General features: G+C 42.6%; 1 protein-coding gene across 1 annotated transcript in view; it reads right to left on the bottom strand.

Annotated features, from left to right (window-relative positions):
* The window catches only part of DCBLD1 (discoidin, CUB and LCCL domain containing 1), a 49,016-nt gene that overhangs the window by 11,713 nt on the left and 18,096 nt on the right, over nucleotides 1-19,207 (bottom strand). The window contains exons 3-8 of the mRNA XM_049818025.1: nucleotides 10,372-10,509; nucleotides 9,754-9,805; nucleotides 8,957-9,029; nucleotides 7,072-7,205; nucleotides 1,990-2,030; nucleotides 488-703 (exon numbers count right to left, since the gene is read on the bottom strand). Coding sequence (XP_049673982.1) covers nucleotides 488-703; nucleotides 1,990-2,030; nucleotides 7,072-7,205; nucleotides 8,957-9,029; nucleotides 9,754-9,805; nucleotides 10,372-10,509 — 654 coding nt within the window. The remainder of the gene's footprint in view (nucleotides 1-487; nucleotides 704-1,989; nucleotides 2,031-7,071; nucleotides 7,206-8,956; nucleotides 9,030-9,753; nucleotides 9,806-10,371; nucleotides 10,510-19,207) is intronic.

The raw sequence follows: 19,207 nt of genomic DNA, 5'->3' as shown, positions 1-19,207 counted from the left end.
ATTGCTTTTTTATATTATGGTCCATATCAGCAGTCTTTACATCTTCAGCAGCAACTGTAATTTACGTTTTCACAACTAAACGAGGAGTTGGAAGCAGGCGTTTCTTTCACCTGGGCCATTGTTTCAAAGGCTATGACTTTAATGTTTCTTATTGATTCCAGAACTGCATCGTGAATAGATCCTAAGCAATCGTTTATCATCCATCCAGACTCTACCGGTCCCTGTGTAAATATTTCGTTCTGAGCCTAACAGCATGTTTACAGACCAGGCATGCATGACAGTTGAGTTCAATCCTATATCCCTATAGGAAGGCCAGTCTTGTGAATAGCCATGCTTTTTTAAATAGGAAAATAATATTCCTCAATGCAGAACATTTCATTACATTTAATGAAAGGAACATTGCATTAGCGCGTTATTAGCTTTTCAGCTGCATTCAGTTTCTTCTCCAGCTGAAACCCCAGCTTCTAATAACCAGAAAGTGACATACCTGTTATTCTCTTCTTCTCTCCCAGGTCTATCTCCAACCATTCACGATTGCTGCTGTGGTTAGAGGCCCAAGCCAATCCTGGGACTTGAAGCCAAGCCTTGTCGGGAGACCACTGGAATACTTGCCCAAATTCGTTGGTCTCCTCCCAGTAGGAAGATGCAGTAACCTGGCTCTTGGAGAGGAATCCCTCTTCCAGACTGAGAGATTTGTTGCAGCCTAGGAGTCCCCACACAGACAGGCAGAAGGAGTTATTTTGTGTTTTCACAGCATATTTTTATATTAGGCTAGCAACATATGAAGACCACCCACAGCAGCAAAGTCAGATGTTGTTTAATCTAGTGCTAGCCTGACGCTATCCATTAGCTGTGGTGTTTGCCAGTCAATTTGTAGTGGATGATCCAGTACCAGAGTGCTGCGGTCCCTCTCCTTTACCAATTTAACTCCTACATACGTGACACTTTCTGACTACATCTGCTATTTTTGCCATTTTGTTTTTTAATCTCTGCAGTTCTGTCTCATTCCTGTGAAGACTTCTTTTATTTTTACCTTTTCCTTCTGAAACATAATATTTATGTTTTGAGATTGGCATTAACTAATTTTGCTGTACAAAACATTTCTCGGATGAAGGCGCTGTACTGAAAGGAACACTTTACTGTAAATATTTCATGATTCTCACCTGCAATTAGGGCTAGGAAAGTTACTCATTACAGAAGCTCCTTGATACTGCTGCCAAGAGGTGATATCACGAAGATAATAGCTGCAGGTAAGTATTACAAACTCCACCAAAGAACCCGCAACAAAATTTCTGCACATCAAGGTTCTTCAGAGAAAACAGGCCAGCGGAATAAGGTTTCAGTGAAGTTAAAAATAATTCCCTGGCAGTTTCAAAGGCCTATACATGCCTTACAATTTTCAGTGGAATAGTAAATGATTTTATCTCAGATGACTGAAATATAATTCAAATGAACGAGCACGAACTTTTCCCCCCTCTTTGCTATGTTTTATGCAAATGAACAGCTTGACAGATTAAAGACGCTTTTGCATCTTGGAAAGTCATAAACAAAAACTCGTTCTGTATCAGTGCAATGTAAATATATTTTCATTCCTCCTCTGTTTTCCTTCTCTTCTTGTATAACGAAGACAGAATTTATAAATGTCTGCAGAAAAACTGCTTTCATTTTCTGCCACCTAAAGTACATAAAAATGGGATTATCTGATTGCCATTTTTCATATGCTGGCACCAGAAATGTAACAGCAGAATACTATTTCTGTTTCTCGTCTATGTGCATATGACCTATTCCTATTCTGTGATTTTTTTTCTAGCTCACTTCACATTCCTTCAATTTTTTTATTCGCTTGCCAATTTTAAAAAATTGCTGTCCTAAAATATCCTTCCTAGACACAGCCTGACATTCTCCTGATTACTTTTCAAAACTTATACAGAAAATACTTAAATAAAAAGGTAAAATTTGAATAGCTAAAAATAAAGCCATTATTCTTACCATTTGAAGTAAATATAAACCGCTTATCTGACAGCGAACCGCTGTAAGAAAAGAAAAAGGTAATTCAGCCTTTCAGGTGGTGGTCAGGGGAATGCCGAGGTACAGTTTCAGAATCACTCTTTATCTACCAAAATATCTCTGCCCAGAGAGCCACTTACTTTGCTGGCTGCTTACTGACCCGAGTAAAAAGCACTCCTGCACATCTCTCACCGGGACTGAATTCAGATCAGTTTTTGATGGTTTTGAGCACTTTTTATGCTTTAAAGTGACTCCCCGTCCCGTCAGCCTGTAACTCCTGCTGCATGCTTCTGCTTTTCTCCTCTCCACAGGCTCTGTACCTCTGCGGGAAAGCTTTCCCCTTCTGCTCCTCCTCAGACCAGCAGCATAAGAGCATTCCCAAGAGGATCGGGAAAGCTAACCGGGGCTGGCCTTACCGGCGGTGCGCTGCTCCGGCACCGGGCACGGGTCTCTTCTCACCTACAGTAGCTTAAATTAGACCAAGGGCGCTGAAACCCACGGCTTCCTATTAGTCTAAGTCCGCATCTAGTTTGAAGAAAATCCAGCCTTACGCATCGCCAAAGAGTTACGCGCGACGGTGACGAAACCGTGCCGGCTCTGGCCGTTCCTACTTGGGCTGCAAGTGTATCATAGCCAGACTGGATGAAAACTCCTTGTTTTAACCTGGGTGGGAACCAGTTCTGTTAGAACCACCACCACCACCTCCCATCTGGAATGGTTCTTTTTGCTCCATTAACATCTATGGCTCCCCTTTTCTTCCTCCTTCTGACACGGGCTGCTTTGCTTCAGGAGAAAAACCTTTTCTTGGGCCACTCCATACAACCCTGCACAATGCAGGACAAGATAAAAATCACCACTGTAAGGGAAAGCTGAGCTTCCCTTGGCCTCCCATGGAGCTGCTTTCTGAGGTTTCGTTCCAGAAGTGATGACTCTGCCTAATGAAAATAAAAGCCTGGGTTTTAACGTGAAATTAGTTTGGATTTCTTGAAAATCTGACCCTTTCAACGCTGCTGCTGCGATTAGCTGCACGCATCACTTGCCCCTTTTCAAAAGCCTTGGCCGGCGTGACTGAGCAGCAAAACAGCTTCTGCACTTCAGCGTCAAGACAGCTCCCTTTCAGGCTGCCCTTTGTTGTTGGCCACGAAATTTCCCCCGTGGGCTAACGGCGGTGCCCACGGCTGTACGTTTCAAGAGCACCGCAATCGGGGAATAGGAAAGCGGTCCCACGTCAAGGGCAATAAAAACACTGCTGCTTTTTGTCGCTGAGGGAAAACTAATAACTACAGGCAAACGAAGCCCTTCAGAGATGACGGAGAGCACTGGGAGGGAGCTGATTTATTTGGGCATGTAGGCGGCGGAGTAGCTGGAAGGAGAAACTCAAGCCTGCCTTCCCTCCCACACCTTCCCCCCCCGGGCAATCCTCAGGGGCGATCAGATGTGCTCTGCTCGCTTCAAACCAGTTCGACATTACAGCCAAAACAATTTTTTGCTTTCTTGGCGAATACAAAGCAATCCGTTTCAAGAGAAAAGAAGAAAATAAAAAGCCGTGGTGATCAGTAAAACCTACCCTAAACAGAAATCACAGCGCTCCTCGAATACTTATTTATGAGATAACGCTTTGTAACAAAAAAAAGTCACCCAGATCCCTTTCAAATAGAGGGCTGCAATTTTAGCAAAGAAAGGGAGGAGGTTAGCATTTCTAAGGTCTATAAAGCTATGAAATCAAGCTGAAATATTTCTGCTATAATTCCGCAAGTCACTGAAGAGGACAAACTAATTCAGTAAGTGGTAATTCATCAGTTTCCTAATGTGACAGGTGGCATTCATCACACAAATTTCTCTTTGTCCTTTAAGGGATGGCATCGCCCAGTGCTCCTCATTTTCCTGACAACCTTCAGGATCCTGTCTAGCCAACAGTACTGGTGGCGGGACTGCAGGGGAGACCTGTGCCGGTAGCTCTGCCAAAAAAGGATGCTGCTTCCCATAATAAATTTCTTTTAGCATCAAATACTTCTTTTTTTTTCAGAGTTGGTCTCAAGCAAGCTTTTTATAGGCGGTGCAGGTTAACCCCAAATCTCATCTTTCACAATTCACAAGCGTGCGGTCTCTTGCATTTTCAAAGACAAATGATTTCACATGCACAGACATACAGTCACAGGCTAGGTCACATTACAAAGTTAAACCCCCATATATTTGTCCTGGGGTATCAGAACTGCCCAATAAATCCAGCCACTTGATCTCCATTACAGCATTTGCGGGTGCAGGTCCATGCATGGATCATGAGAACTGAAAAACACGCGGATGCTGGAGCGTAACAAGCGCACTGAAAAACGGAGCCAGGGAGGCCAAGGTCAGCTCTTGCGGGCTGGTGAGTGAGCAAGCCGTAACTCCACCGTCACGTTGCAACGCAAATATTTAACAGCTCAACGCACTCCAGCAGCAGCTTTTGATGAGGTCAGTTTTGGCTCAAGTCACTGAATAATTTAAACCTTTAATACTGAAATCCACTGTAAACGAGAATTTAAAAACTTGAGTAAGCTTTTATGTAAGGGCGTCTAAAAAGCTCTTAAAGCGCTGCTGTCCAAGCACCAATTTTTTCTCACCAGCGCTGGCTGCTCCGCAGGAATTTCTTGCGGCATGTAGGTACCCCGAGGACAGGGAAGCCACGCAGCTTTGGAAATACCTCTCATAAAAGCCTTCATAAAGCATGAAATGCATTGGTTCATCTTCTTAGTAAATAGGCCCACTGTTTCTAGGATCGCTTCTTCATGTTTTGAAATAAAAGGATTTCCCTGCATCCTCCAATTTCCCTCTCCTGGGATAACGGGCTCACACCAGCATTCGTCTGCGCCTGGGATTGTCCCAGGAGCAGCAGAAGCATGGCGGGAAGCGCTGTGCTCACACTCCCATTTTTCTCAAAATCCGTGCCACCTAGTTTGCAGGCATCGCACCCAGTATGAGCCCGCTTGCCTCTGGCTCCCCGTATAATGTGTAGAAAGCGGCGGTTGTCTCCTCGGAGCAGTTCAGTCCCTTTGAGATGGGCACGGTGCCGGAGGAGCGCCTCTGGCTGTCCCAGTATGCGGGAGGGCTACGGGGGCTGCGCTCCTCTCTCGGGGGCCTCACGTTAAATGGGCTAAATTCGAGCCCTGGCGTCTGGCTTCAGCCTGGGAGTGCACGTTACGGCTCTCCTTCAAGTAAACGGGAGCTCCCCCAGTTGATGTAATAGAGACAAGTTTGCATCTCCGGGTATTTCCATTACTCACGTGAAAGGTATAGGGTATTTTGCGAATGGCAACATTAAAAGGACGCTCAGCAGTTAAGGTGATGCGTTAATTATGCAAACAGTGTTTTCCCCCAGCACATGTACGTACATTTGCTGTCTTACACGCTTCATTCGTTGCCCACTAGCTCTCGTACCATGAAAAAAATACAAATGGGAATCCCAGCTGCCTTTCGTTATAACAGTTCAGGCGCTGCTGTCTGAGTTACTCCTTCTGGGATTCTCGAGGATCACGAACATACAAAAGCATGTAAATGGTTCTGTAACATCCTTCGATAAGGCACAAAATATTTAATTTAGGGTTTCGCTAAGCTGGCACGTGTGATGGAAAGAATTCGTATTATTTGTTTTATGGAGGGGCTTTGTGCCTGAGCTGAGCTCTCAGTCCTGCTTTGCTTGCAACAAGTTTATATTCATTTTCTTTGGCAATTACCTTTCAAGAAAAATGGAAAATATTTAGGCTTTACGGGCCTTTGGCTAGTGGTCTAAATGCTACACAGCTTTGTATACTCCAGTGCCATTATATATAAAGCATTTCAATCTCTGCCGGAGTTTAAGCACAGCAACAGACCAAATGGATGTTGGGGGTTTTTTTCATGAATGAAACCATGATTGTAAAATTGTCAGGAGGGTGTGAGAAATCATGGGAAAACCAGGAAAAGAGTATTAAAAAGACATATTCTCTTAGCGCTCATAGGCTATGGGACTGAGGAGATTTCCCTTCCTACAAAAAAAAAAGCCTCATGTAAAATCCAGATAACATTTGAAAATTAAAAAATATAAACCAGCAGGAATGACAGAGGCAGTTGCTGGAAGGGCTTACTGTGCTGGATAGAGATTAGAGGATTTATTTCTACTTCAACAACAGTACAATTAAAAGTCAGAAGATAAGTGGTAAATATAACACCCTTGCTATAAATATCCTAAAAGAGAAAAACTCTGAACATGTCAAAAGAATGAGAAGTTGTTCATGAAATCCCCTATGGCTTAATGGCACTTTTTATTTATTCATTCTTCCTAGCTTTTTTTTAAACTTTAACATGAATTTATCATGATTTATTAGCACATCGATTAAAGGTGTTTGTTGCAGAACATCGTACTTTCATGTATCTGCTAACAAAGTAATTTGCAAATATGTTTTGGAAGGAATAGAAGGAGAAAAAAAAAAAAAAAAAGTACCGCCCTACATGGTATAGCCACTGAAAACCTGGAACATTTTCCTATATCCAATGCCAACACCATTTTAATAAAGCCGTAGGAACAAAGCCCCTAGACTCACACCTAACACCTTTTCCTCCCCCAAAAAGCATCCCCACCTGCTTCTGCTGATCTGGGCAACGCACTGTGCCCGGGGGTTTGCTCCTGGAGCCAGACCCACCAGTGGTACTCGCTGCAGCCGTACTCACTGGTGCGAGGGGGTTACTCACTGGTGCGAGGGGTTACTCACTGGTGCGAGGGGGTACTCACACTGGTGCGAGGGGGTACTCACTGGTGCGAGGGGGTACTCACTGGTGCGTGGGGGTTACTCACTAGTGCGTGGTGGTTACTCACTGGTGCGTGGTGGTTACTCACTGGTGCGAGGGGGTACTTACTGGTGCGAGGGGGTACTCACTGGTGCGAGGCGGTACTCACACTGGTGCGAGGCGGTACTCACACTGGTGCAAGGGGGTACTCACACTGGTGCAAGGGGGTACTCACTGGTGCGAGGGGGTACTCACACTGGTGCGAGGGGGTTACTCACTGGTGCGAGGGGGTTACTCACACTGGTGCGAGGGGGTACTCACTCGTGCGAGGGGACGCCGTTGGCCACGACGCCTTCGTAGCGGCTGATGCCCTTCTGCTGGGTGACGCTGATCTGACCGCCCAGCTCGTCCGCGATAACGCCTGCATGTATCGCCGACTTGCACAGCAGCGAGGTCTGAAAGGCAGAAAGCCGTCAGAAGCCAAAGCTCAGAGGATCAATCTGACAAAGTGCTAATGCTTTCGCTTCCAAGCCACTAGTATACAGGTGTTACAGCTCATAAAATCCGGCATAGGCTCAAGAGGAATAAGAGGCAGGGGAGAGAGAAAGAGCAGTGATCTTTGAAAAAAAGAAAAGCATTTCCGAAAGTCACTTTTTTTTCAAATGACAAAGCAAATAATCTGCTTCTGAGAAGGTGCTGTAAGATTTTAACCTAATAAGTATTGTGTCACTCCTCAGGAAAACAAAGTCAAAGGCAAGGTGACTCTTCTTTGCAAAGAGAAAACAATAATTACTTGATAGACTTGCCTGAAGGCAGACCTGTCTATTACTGTGCCTTAGGATTTGAGTCATGGCATACATTAGGAGGTTTGGCTATGTGTCGACTAGCTGCTGCTGGGTTTTAAGTAGAACCCCTTTGCCAGTATTGGATAACGCTGAAAAATACAGGCAGGACGACTTGAGTGTGCCAAATCGGTGGCAATAACGTACCGCTGGGCCAGGGCAGAGCCGAGAAGGGCCAGCAGAAGGGTGCAAAGGAGACGTTCCCAGGGGCTGCTGGCAGAGATCGGTCTCCTTCGCACCGACCCAGTTTGGGCTACTGCCACCCTGCAAGCTGGGGTGCCGGGCTGCCCCCTCGGGGAGGGCTGGGGACACAAAGGCAGCAGGTCTCCAGGGGACCCCCGCGGGTTCTTCCCATCAGAAAAGCTGAACCCCCCTTTAAGGTGGAGGGAAAATTTCTTTCAAGAATTCCTCAGCGCAGATAAGATCTGCATGAGGTCATGCCATGTGATGCTTTTCTTTCCTAACCACCCTAACGAAGGGGAGGAATAACTCCAGCTAATGAGAATATACTATGGCATTTCTTTGTTTCTTCAGCTCTGCCACTTTCCAGGCTGGAGCGGTGTGCTCGAATAACTGGATGAACAGGTTAAACGTGAACACCGACTTTTTGGAAACTCAGCAACTGCTACATTTGTGATAGGGTGGGATTTTACTTCAGTGGTATGATTAAACTTACTCCACCGTGAGAGGTGAAAAGATTTCACGGGCATGACGGGAGGAGAGCACTGTGTGATGTGAACTGTGGATAAATGCAACCACTCAGGCAACTTCTTCGCTTTAAAGAACGAGCAAGTGGTTGGGTTTAAAGAACCCAAGAGGTTGGTGGTTATCAGTGGGGTGTCATTAGGCAGTGTATAATATTTATTTCGTATCAGAGCAGATTGCTGGGATACTGCAGGCATAATCTTAAAGAAAACTTGCATGTTACTGAAATGTACAAGAGATACTGTAGAAAGATACTGTAGTTACTGAAATCTACAAGAGATAACTGTAGAAAAGGAGTACGCATGGACTCCAAACAAGTCAAAGCTGAAGTCGTAGGAATACTTAGTACATCCGTGAGCACTGCCTCAAGAGGGACAAACCCTATGCACAGTTTTTCCAGAAAGCTAGAAACCACAAGTCAGTAGGTGTATTTGACAATCAATGGACTTTATTCTCACATAATTGATTGGTCTGTTTGAAAAGTGTCTCCATGTGCTTTTATACTGATAACGTACTCATATACTGATAATAAAAGGTATTATCTAACACAGCTGGGTAGAATTACTGACAAAAGTCAAACAGCAAAAGTTGAAACCAAGTTGTGCTACGCTTCTCTCTTCTGTCTTTATAAATTTTCCCTCGTTATCCTGTGTACTTACATCTCTGTATCCTTCTCCGACATTCCCAGAGATGTCGCCTGCTATGTCTCTGCAGCCAGCAGGACAGTATCTGCTGTTGTGAGAGAAGAGAAGCTTGTTTAAAATGTGAACTGTAGTGATGATACACAGAAACAAACTTGTACAAAAGAAATGCTCTCAAACCAAAGAAACGTTTTAGCAGTAAGTTCTGGCTGATGGTCTGCTAGTGAGTCGAGGAGGTAAATAAACAGGCCCTTGAGTTCGTGAGTGGACTGCACACAGCAGCACACAAAGAACCAGAAAAGCAGTTTTGCAAGGGCATTTCTGTTTAATTCTCTTGTTCTAGAAACGCTACCACACAAGTTTTCAGCACAGCCCAGATAAGCCTACATGCACATCCAGACAGCAGCCAGAAGGGCACGATTTATTACCATTTCAAATCCTATCACAAAGTTCAAGGAACCAAAAAATTACAGCTTGTCCTCAGATAATCTTGTATCAGCTAGGACGTGATCTGCTCTCAGGAGAAGCACTGGAATTTGAGGCTGCTTTGAATTTCAGGGTGGAATCTCTTTTTACATACACCATGTATATGTATGCCCTAACGAGAATCGCTGAGAGCTCCAGAACTCCATTCCCGCACTTTTCCGGGCCACAGACTTCCATCCCTTAGACTATTACAGCATTGGAGCTCAAACAAATTCACTTCTCCAGAAAACCAAGACTGTACCTGCCTTATATGACATTTTCTAACATGGGACCAGAAGACAGTTACAGCAAAGCAAGCCAGAGCGCAGAGAGCTGCAAACCCTCTTTACCTGTATTCAGCCTTTGTGTAGTGGTTTGCTCGTTCCAAACATGTGATTAGATCTGTGAAAAGTTTACAAATGTCAATCCCCATGGCAGGTTGTAGAAATACAGACAAATATTTGGCTGAACATGAAATTACATTTAAAGACCTCTCTATATAATACTTGAACAATGTTATTAGATAGAAAGGAACAGCTGTGGTTTCCCCTCACTCTTTTCATCTCCCTCTTCTACTCTTCTTATGTCTTATACCTTCAACAAAGTTGCACAGACCCCCAGAATATTAAATGTAGGAATCAAATCTTAATCTCTCCTATCCCTTCATCCTATCACTATGTGGTAGATGCTGGAGCCCAGAATACAGTGGAGCTTCAAGGAAAAGGCACTAATTTTCTTGTTCACTGGGTCTGTATTGCAAATTGTCTCGGTAAGATTTCAGCAGCTATTATATCTGGTTAATATTACAACTGCTTCTTGCACACATGCTATTAAAAATATCATGGTTCGTGCTAATCTGGAAATATTTAGGACCAAACATTTGGGCTAAAGTCTGTGTGTGTAAAGAAGATAATGGAGTAGGGGGAACTACACCACTAATCCTTTAGTACTTTTGGATTTCACTTTACCTGGATGATCACTGCTGGCGTAGGACAACAGAAAACCTCGTCCTGACACGTGGGATCCACTCTCAAAGTGAATAGTCGCTTCATTGCTATCCAGAATGATTTCTTTGGGGACGGGCATCACGTTACCACAGTATGGCCCTACAGACACAACAAAGATGATTTCAAAAGTTTAGATGACATAGTTAGGCTGGAATATTCTCATGATTAGCGAAGAGTTTCATAACACGCTCATTCTCCTTCAGTACCGATCCAAATGTTGACAAAAGGGTTTTGGCTTCAGTCCTTTACGGGTACGAGCTCCAAAGTTACCCTGACAAGGAGTGGCCAGGATCCAATTGTCTCTCCATGGCAGCAAGTCTAGCATCCACGTCTCTCATCACATAATCCTTAAGAGAATGATTAATGTCCCTCGGCCTTTGAAGTACAGCATGCTTACAACCAGCAGTAACTCATTAGAGAAAAGAACAGAACATTCAAAGGCAATCCAAGGGATCTACACGGGGTCCCCCAGATAAACTCTCCAGGCGCGTACAGCTCATGCTGCTGTAGCACAGCAGCCGTTCAAGACAGATTAAGATCACAAACAGGGTACTTGGTTTTCAAGGAGCCGTGTGCCACAAGCCAAATTGTACTACACGGCAGTACCGCTTTAGTCAGAAAAATGTCTTAATTTATTTTCCTTTAAAAAAAATCATCGGACCATTAAAGTCTACGGTTCAAGTCTCTAGAGTTTTAAACAAAAAAGAGAGGGAGGGAACGGGGAAGATGAAGGGGGTGGGACAGGGAGACAAGAGCCTTGCACTTTTACATTGAATTAGATAAGACTTTTATAGCTACCAACTGCAGTATCTTGGAACAGTCTTTGGGACACTCCTTTCTTGTGACAGCAGGCCTGCCCAGAACTCTTAATAACTACATTTGCCTCTTCAGAAGTCAGTTCCCCAGGGGAGCTTTCTTCTGAGATTGCCACAGTCTTTGCTCTTGCCTTCTGTCACCACACCTGGGTGCAAACACCTACCCACGGCTGCCCTCAGGCACAGATGCCACAGAAAACCCAAAGCAGTTTGGGTACACTTTTTTGAATTTATGAGGACATTTACAATATAAACTGCTAAGAAGAGGGTTTTGTAAAATGGCAAACAGGTTTTTTTCCCAAGAGAAAAAACAAGCAAGACCCTTTATAAGCCCCCAGCCCATCTGTTCTGTTGAGGTCAATGACAGCTTTTGTGTCCTAAAGCAAGTCCTTGGGATGAAAAATGGTCACTTTGATTTTTCCTAGACAACCTCATTTTATCGGTGGTGGCTACTTTAGGGCAACTTGGAACTGACATCTGAGATAGATACAAGAAATTACAGTCACAGCACGACACAAACGTGATGAGTGGTACCCTTCCTAGCAGGCTCCTAAGAGCTTCTTCATTTTGCTTGACGCTCTTGGGGCGGTCTTTCCCAAATGCTTCACTGGCCTTATAACAGCTATAAGATCAGCCTATAGAGTAGCCCAATTGGAACCAAAACCAGCCAGTTGTCAGCAGAATGGGACAAAGCAAAGGAGGAACTCTGTCTTTCGGCTTATAAAAATCATACGGCAAAGCCAGGCAGGCAGAGAAACAAGCGACGAGTGTGACATTTCCCTGGAGTACTCGTGTGTTGAAAATGACTCATGACTTAGTCAGAGAAAACAATGTCTATAAAAAGGGTTAAACAAATTGCTTAGGAAATGAACTTATCAAAAAGACAGCATCTGACACTGTGTCATACCAGACAACTGCACGAGTGATTTATTTGAGAAGGTCTTTTGTGTCAGATTGCAGTGGGAGAAGTAAAGTGCTAACTTAGATATTTTTCTTTCAAGAGAGAGAAGGGGGAAGAAGACAGGGAGGCATTGCATTTCTTCAAAATAAAACACCTGAGAAAGCTTTAGTCCTTTTCTTCTCTCAGGGACTGTCTCTACATATTTTCTCACAAGAGCTCTTTGGCTTTCTCCCTCGCAGCGATTGGCAGTGACCTATCTACTCTGTAGGTATAATTTAGATGGCTGATTCACTCAACCACACGCTGGCTGGATCTGGGCTATGTGTCTCCTCCAGTAGCAAGTCTACATACGTTCCAGATAATTATACAAACAAATCACACATGTCATAAGCAAAAACCAATAAAATAAAATAAAAAAGTCTAGACACAGAGAGTTGTATAATCCAAACGAAAGCCAAAAATTCAGAAACAATCAGCTTAAGACATCAGCATATAACGCCTAAAGACAAGTGCCTACTGTTAAGTAATAAATCCAAGGAGGGTTACCAGGATATGGTTATCTTCTGCCAAGAACAGTTCTGGTGTACCGAGAGACTCCCATGGGTAGCTCAAAACTAATGGGGCTTAGGATTAATTCCTTAAAGGATATAGAAGCAAGAAAGAGTATACACTGAAGGAAGGAAAATTTTCCAAAAGTTTTCAGGTTTGTGCAGAGATTTGGGGGGCGGGGGGGGGGGGACGACCCGCATATATTAATACTACAGAACATTCACTTGTTATTCTGTTGCAAACTGAGAAAACCTTGCAATATATTTCAACACGTTTCTTCTCAATAATTCAGGTAATACCATATCAGCACTATACTGCCAGGTCTTCAGACTTGCCTGAGATCCTGCAGAGTTTATTTCTGTGCTCCCAAATACAGAAATGAGTGCTAAGAGTTAGGGTGTAGAAAAAAGTATAAGCATTATCTCACCCCTCTATTGCTGTTCTTAGAGAAGTCGATCAGATACCGGTTTGGCTTAAAGGTCCTTTACTCCCTGAAAGAACGAGAGACATGTGCAGCCTGGCTTTAGGAAAAGCTGTTATTCTACTCTTTTCAGTGCTTATTGTGTTTAAAATGACCAGTGTAAGCACCTTTCTGATTTAATTTACCCAATAATATTGTTTTAGGTTTAACAGCACCTCTCTCTGTTTTGCCAAGTTTTTGCAGAGTGGCCTTTTTAACATCGAATTCTCATTTCCCCCCTAATCAATTTGTTTTACATTGGCGGTCTTCCAAGAAATTCCCCAGGGGGACAACTGGCGATGCAGAGAAAACAAAACCGATTAAGGGTCAAGACAATTCTTTGGGTTCAGTTTTGACTGATTAGAGAATGTTATGCTTTCATCTGTTTTCTAATTTTCTGGAGAAAAATAACATCTTTGTTTTTAACCACATGTACTCTTTCCTATGCACTTCCATACAGCAGTCCTCCATTTCCTTTAATGTTGTAAAGCCGGAGAAAGGATAGTCTCCCAGCCTCCCTGCATTTCATCTTGTGACGTGCCTGAATTAGATGCACTTTCTATATAACATAGTAACACCTAGTAGATTTGCTCTCCATTGACTTACCTATTACCTTGAATACAGATACTGTGAGATTTTATAGACATTAGAAGATTAAACCAGTCGGCATCTGTAGACATTAGACTTCATCTGAAAGCTGTATTTACTAGTCCATATTTTCCACTTGCAACTGAGGTGACAAAAATACTACTTTATCATCTACTTTTAAAACTCATATGTCCTCCCAGTCTTCTCTGTCCATTCCACCTAGGATTTATTGATTTCCCCAGGTTATCTATGTGAATACTGTACAACCATAGCAGAGAGGAGGGATGATGGAGAAAGCCTTGGTTTGTGTCTGGCATGAAAACCAGAAACTTGCTTACAGGTCCCTGTTAACTTTTACTACAGCATTTGGACTTGACTCTGGACAAATACTTAATTCCTAAACCTGGGACTAAGCCAAAAGGTTTTTAAGATCCCTTTTGAGAACTGCCAGATCACGTTATCAGTTTTTCATCTTCTAATGTTAGTTGTGAGGTGGGTTGTTTTGCATATTTGGCTTGAAAAATGAGTCATGAATGCTGATCTCCCTCCTTGTTTCCTGTTAAAGAGACTCGGCTGGAGCTCTGCTGGGGTAGGTAGGCAGGATTATTTGGTTTGTTTACTAAGAACAAAGAAAAGAGTTCAATTTAATAAACAGATGTGCTACATGTCATGAAACTGAGTAGGTGTTCTCCATATTTCAGTATTATTACATCTAGATGCCAGGGCCTTTTCTTCTTGTCTCATTAATGAGTTGACCCAACTGTGGTTCCGTCTGTTCGCTCCAGATTCTTTAATATATATATATATTATTAAAAAATTCTGCAGGAGAGCTATTAGGGGCCTAGGAATTTCAAATGTACCTAATTTAATATTCTCTATTATTAAACGAACATTTAATGCCTTTCGTCCAGAACTTCTGATCTGTTGGTATGGTTTAGGTGGCTTAAATCAAATACTTTTACTTTGGAATCACTGTCTCCAAGCAGTATTAACATCCTGTAAGATACATGGTAAATTGTCTTGTGGATATCCTTTGGCTGGCTCCTCTGGAGACTGAAGAGACTATTTTACGTGTTGTTTATTTTTTAGATGTTAGCAATAGTCTACTGCTTTTGTCTTTTTCATAATAGTGTTGTTTTGCAAATCTGATGATCTTTACAGCATTGTCTGGTTTTATGAGGTCTAGTTTACTTCTACTGTCAACCAGGCTCTGGCATATTTCCTGAGACTGCTTTGTTGAATTATGTTCCTTTATTTTTTCTACTTCCCTTAAGAAGCGCTGTGCCTAGAGGACTCTCTTCTCTCACACCAGCTGGCAATGCCTACATGCCATTTGTTTCTGTAGTTCTTAATACTTTCTGCCTCTTTCTGTAAGGCTTTACTTCCTTTTAAAAGCATTTATTTCCCTCTTTAGCTATCGCATGTCTGGTTCACTATGCTCATTCTGCTTTCAAATTCCTCAAATTCATTTGAAACTTCCAGTCTGACATTCGCAGAGGTCTTTAAGAAACTTGGTTCGTTTAGATATCAACTCATGATGTCCTCTGTTCAACAGGGAATCTTCTCCCTTTTTTTCTGTCTTTACTTGCAGACTAAGCCATGGCTGATGAGCAAGGTGTAGCAACGATCCCAGGAATCTGCCTCTCCAAGATTATAATTTTCTAACGCATTTGTTCGGGAAAACAATGTTTTAAATTGTGATCCTTATAGTCAGTAGCCTTTTCTCAAAGCAATTTGGAAGTACCTCAGCAGCTGGGGGAGAACAGGGGACGTGATGAACATGGATTACGGTTGTTTCACTTCAGAGCTAAAAACTCAGCCAGAGTGCAAGTCTTTCACAAACAGCTCACAAAACCAGCAAGGATCTGTTGTATGAAAACATCTGCATTCTTGAAATTCATCTCCATCCCACATTCGCACAAATGCTTCAACTTTCATAAGCAGTAACTCTTCCTCTCTGGAGAGGAGAGAGGAGAGATCTTCGCTCCAACCCTGCCATGCACATGCACAGGGATAACCAGCGTCACCCTGCAAGGATGTGCCAGGAGATGAAAAGTGCTGCTCTATGTCCTTCTTTGCAGGACGTGGGGAAGGTGGTGTTTAATACTCAGTAGATATGAGTTGACGGAGCAGCCAGGATGAGACAGGCTGGTTAGTCAACATTTAACTCTGTGCAACACAGTCTGACCTCAGGCTGAGTGGTAAGCATTTCTCGTTTTAGGAAAAAAGCAAACATAACTTTCAGTTAGCGTTTCCAAAGGGTTGCCAAAGACTGCGATAAAGGAAATAAAATGTCATCCAAGTAGAGTCAGGCTGGAGAAGTAATTGCAATTTTAAAAGGGAGGGTCTGGGCCACCTGCACAGGCTGCAGGTCTGCCTGCTTGACCTCAGGTGAGATCTCCCACTTCTAACATGGCTGTGGTTTTTAGCCAAACCCAAAGGCAGAAGCACAGCAACAGTTAGGAATCATTAGTAAAGAACTGTAGCTGTTTAACAAAAGAAAAATAGACAGTACACTTTGTGCAGCTAAGAGGAAAAAAAAAAGTTCATTTGATAAAACAAATGCAGACATTCTCTGTTACATACACCTTTCCAAAGCTGAAACCTCAGGATATTACAACCACTCAGGCGAAACCCAACTGTTAGAAAACTGCTCAACTTGATCTTCAGTGAGAACTTGTCTGGGCATTTCCCTGGATTTCCTGAAATACCAGAAACAATACTGTAATAACAAGTTTCCTTTGAGGGGCGAAAAAGAAACCTGGACACGCCCTTTATTCAAGCAAGGCATCTATTACAATACATAATAAGGCAAGACTGGTTCGATGAATCCCCTCAAGTCATGACAGGTAGGAGGCATCCGAAGGCACTTGGTTCTCGTGCGCGCACACACACACACACGCGCGCGCGCGCGTGCACACACTCTCTCAGCAGCCATCAGACACTCACACTTCAGTAAATGCTCAATTTGTCTAACAACCCTTAGTGACTGGGTGCGGGGAGGGGAAAGCGTTTTCAGTAATTTCTCTATTTCACACTAGTTACCGGCTGTAAATTATGCAAGAACAAGATAACTGCAGTAACTCTCCAAATTATTACTAGTCACTCAGCAGATCTGACATCCACCCCAGAGGAACACGTCAACCTCCTACTGACTACAAGTGAATGGAGAAGTAGGTAGGCACTTATGTCTTCTTTATTCTATCTCTCCAGTCAAGACTGATGATCATTTCACAAAAATAAGGGAAAAAAATACTAAGCCATTAGTGGGAAAGAGAGGGAAAAAAAGCTAGGAAAAAAGGGTCAAAAGAGGTACAGAAATCTGATAAAGACCTGAAAAGAAGCTACCTAAAAGCAGTTCCTGTCTAACTTCTAAAACATTTGTTACACCTTCACGGGTAGTGCAAGTTTTGTTCTTGAGAACTACAGGGCCCACACGGTTAATCTTGTTTTCACATATCCCTTTAACTAATTAAAAAATCAGAAGATCTTATTCAGAGCTCAGTATTTTTAATATGCTCAGATAATGCAATTAACTCAAGAAGAAAAGCATTTCAGTAAAGGTTGCACCTTGTCTGTACTGCGAGATCATACTTCGTACTAATTTTTATTCTAGATTCCTTTTGTGGGACAAACCCCCCCATATTTTCATCCAGTGCAAAACTATGCCTTTGAAATAGAACATGATCATCTATTTATTTCTCCTGGAGACAACACGTGCAAAGCTGTGCTAATATTTAAAGGTTTGTCAGACAAAGGTGACTCAGTTTCACCAAAACTGGTGCTAGACTACCTTTGCTGACTTATGATTAATATTTTCACATCTAAGTCTGGATACAAAGAAAACAGTTTGAAAGAAAAGGCTTGCTACAGGTTCTTTCCTCCAGCGAACACTGCAGAGTAATAACCCAGAGATACAGTGTTCAGCCACTTTATGTCTCCAGTTTTAGAGTTTCATTAAAATAATTTAGTTATGATCTTTTGACTGCAGTCTTGGAGAAATATAAATGCAATGGCTGCCTTCACAGGGCCATCAACGCTGAGAAGTATAAAAGGTGAGAAGAACTGTACTGTCATGTTTGTGTCCCAGTTAAGCAGGACGGCTTCAGTAGATCGGCATACACAACACCACTACGTGCTTTCTAGGAAGGAATTAGATTCATAGTACTCTTCTGTCAGTCTACAAAATTTGAGGAATGCCCTGAACTTAAATAAAACTTGCATTTAAGTGGTCTAATCTGTAGTCACTGACTTACAAAAGTGAAGAAATCAATGTTATGACTAACATAAATCAATTAATCCATTCATTTGTATATAGCAGCTTCCCCTTACTGCATGGAACATAAATATCCCAAACATGAATTGAGTTACTCCTTGCTATATTGCATGAATCCCAGCAGAAGGTTGTAACGATGAATGAATCACAGTTAAATGTAAAGACAACACGTGGGAGAAATCTGAAAAGAAAACACAATACTTTGTCCTCTGAAGACTTGTTTACACTGATTTTATATTTACGCACATAATCTAGTATTTTGCCTCTGACCAATTTTCTAAGCTTCACGTACACTCCTCAACAGAAGTTTGTAAGCATACCGACATTCACTCTGTGGCATTCTGTAGAGTTGAAGAGATCAGCATGGTATTTAAAACATATTTCTTTTTGGACCTTATTGTCTTATAACTGCAAACCTCTTAAATAAAGAGCAAAGGGTGCTCGACTAATTTGAAACATGAGTGATATTCATACTGTCAACTTTCATACTTAGCTTTTTAGGTTTTCCTTTTTAAGCCCAGATCAAATACAGAAAACATGCGAAGGTTAGTTTTTAATTGCTCAGATGTTTTCAATGCCTGCAAAATCTTTTCAACTCTGTCATTCTGTGAAAGAATTTCAGTGGCAAAGGTCAGTATCTTCTTGGCCAAAGGGAAGATGTTGACCTGCCTGTAGATGTTCATGAAGAGGGGAGGGTTGCAAAGGGGAGATCTGGGCTCAGAAACAGCTACTTAAAAAGACACTTAACAGACTGAATGGACTTAGCAATGCTTACTCACAGAGCTTCTTTTGCTTACATAAATGCATATTAAAACCCAGAACGATAGCAAAATTATTGAACGGCAATGGCTGCCTTCACAGGTCCATCAAAGCTGAGAAGTATCAAAGGTGAGAAGAACGGTATTGTCACGTTTGCGTCCCAGTTGAGCAGAGAGGCTCAACTGACTCAGAGAAGCTCTAATCTCATCTGTGAGTTCCTGTGTCTTTTAAAACACAAACGATATCGAGAATTTATGCATGTAGCACGATTTCCACACTGTGGTTCTGCACGGATTTACCTGAACGTAGAGCGAGACTCTGTAGGTATGCTAGTGGGAAAGTCTACAGTGAGCTGCAGACCACAAAAACCATTACAGATGGTAAGTCTGCCTAAGCTATAAAACTTGTTTAATCTGATATGAGCAAAATCTGCTAATTGTGCAGTTCGT

This window comes from Accipiter gentilis, chromosome 15, assembly GCF_929443795.1.
Source record: "Accipiter gentilis chromosome 15, bAccGen1.1, whole genome shotgun sequence".
NCBI classification, from domain to species: domain Eukaryota; kingdom Metazoa; phylum Chordata; class Aves; order Accipitriformes; family Accipitridae; genus Astur; species Astur gentilis.
The sequence above is the reverse complement of the archived record's forward strand: the minus strand, read 5'-3'. Positions and strand labels throughout refer to the sequence as shown.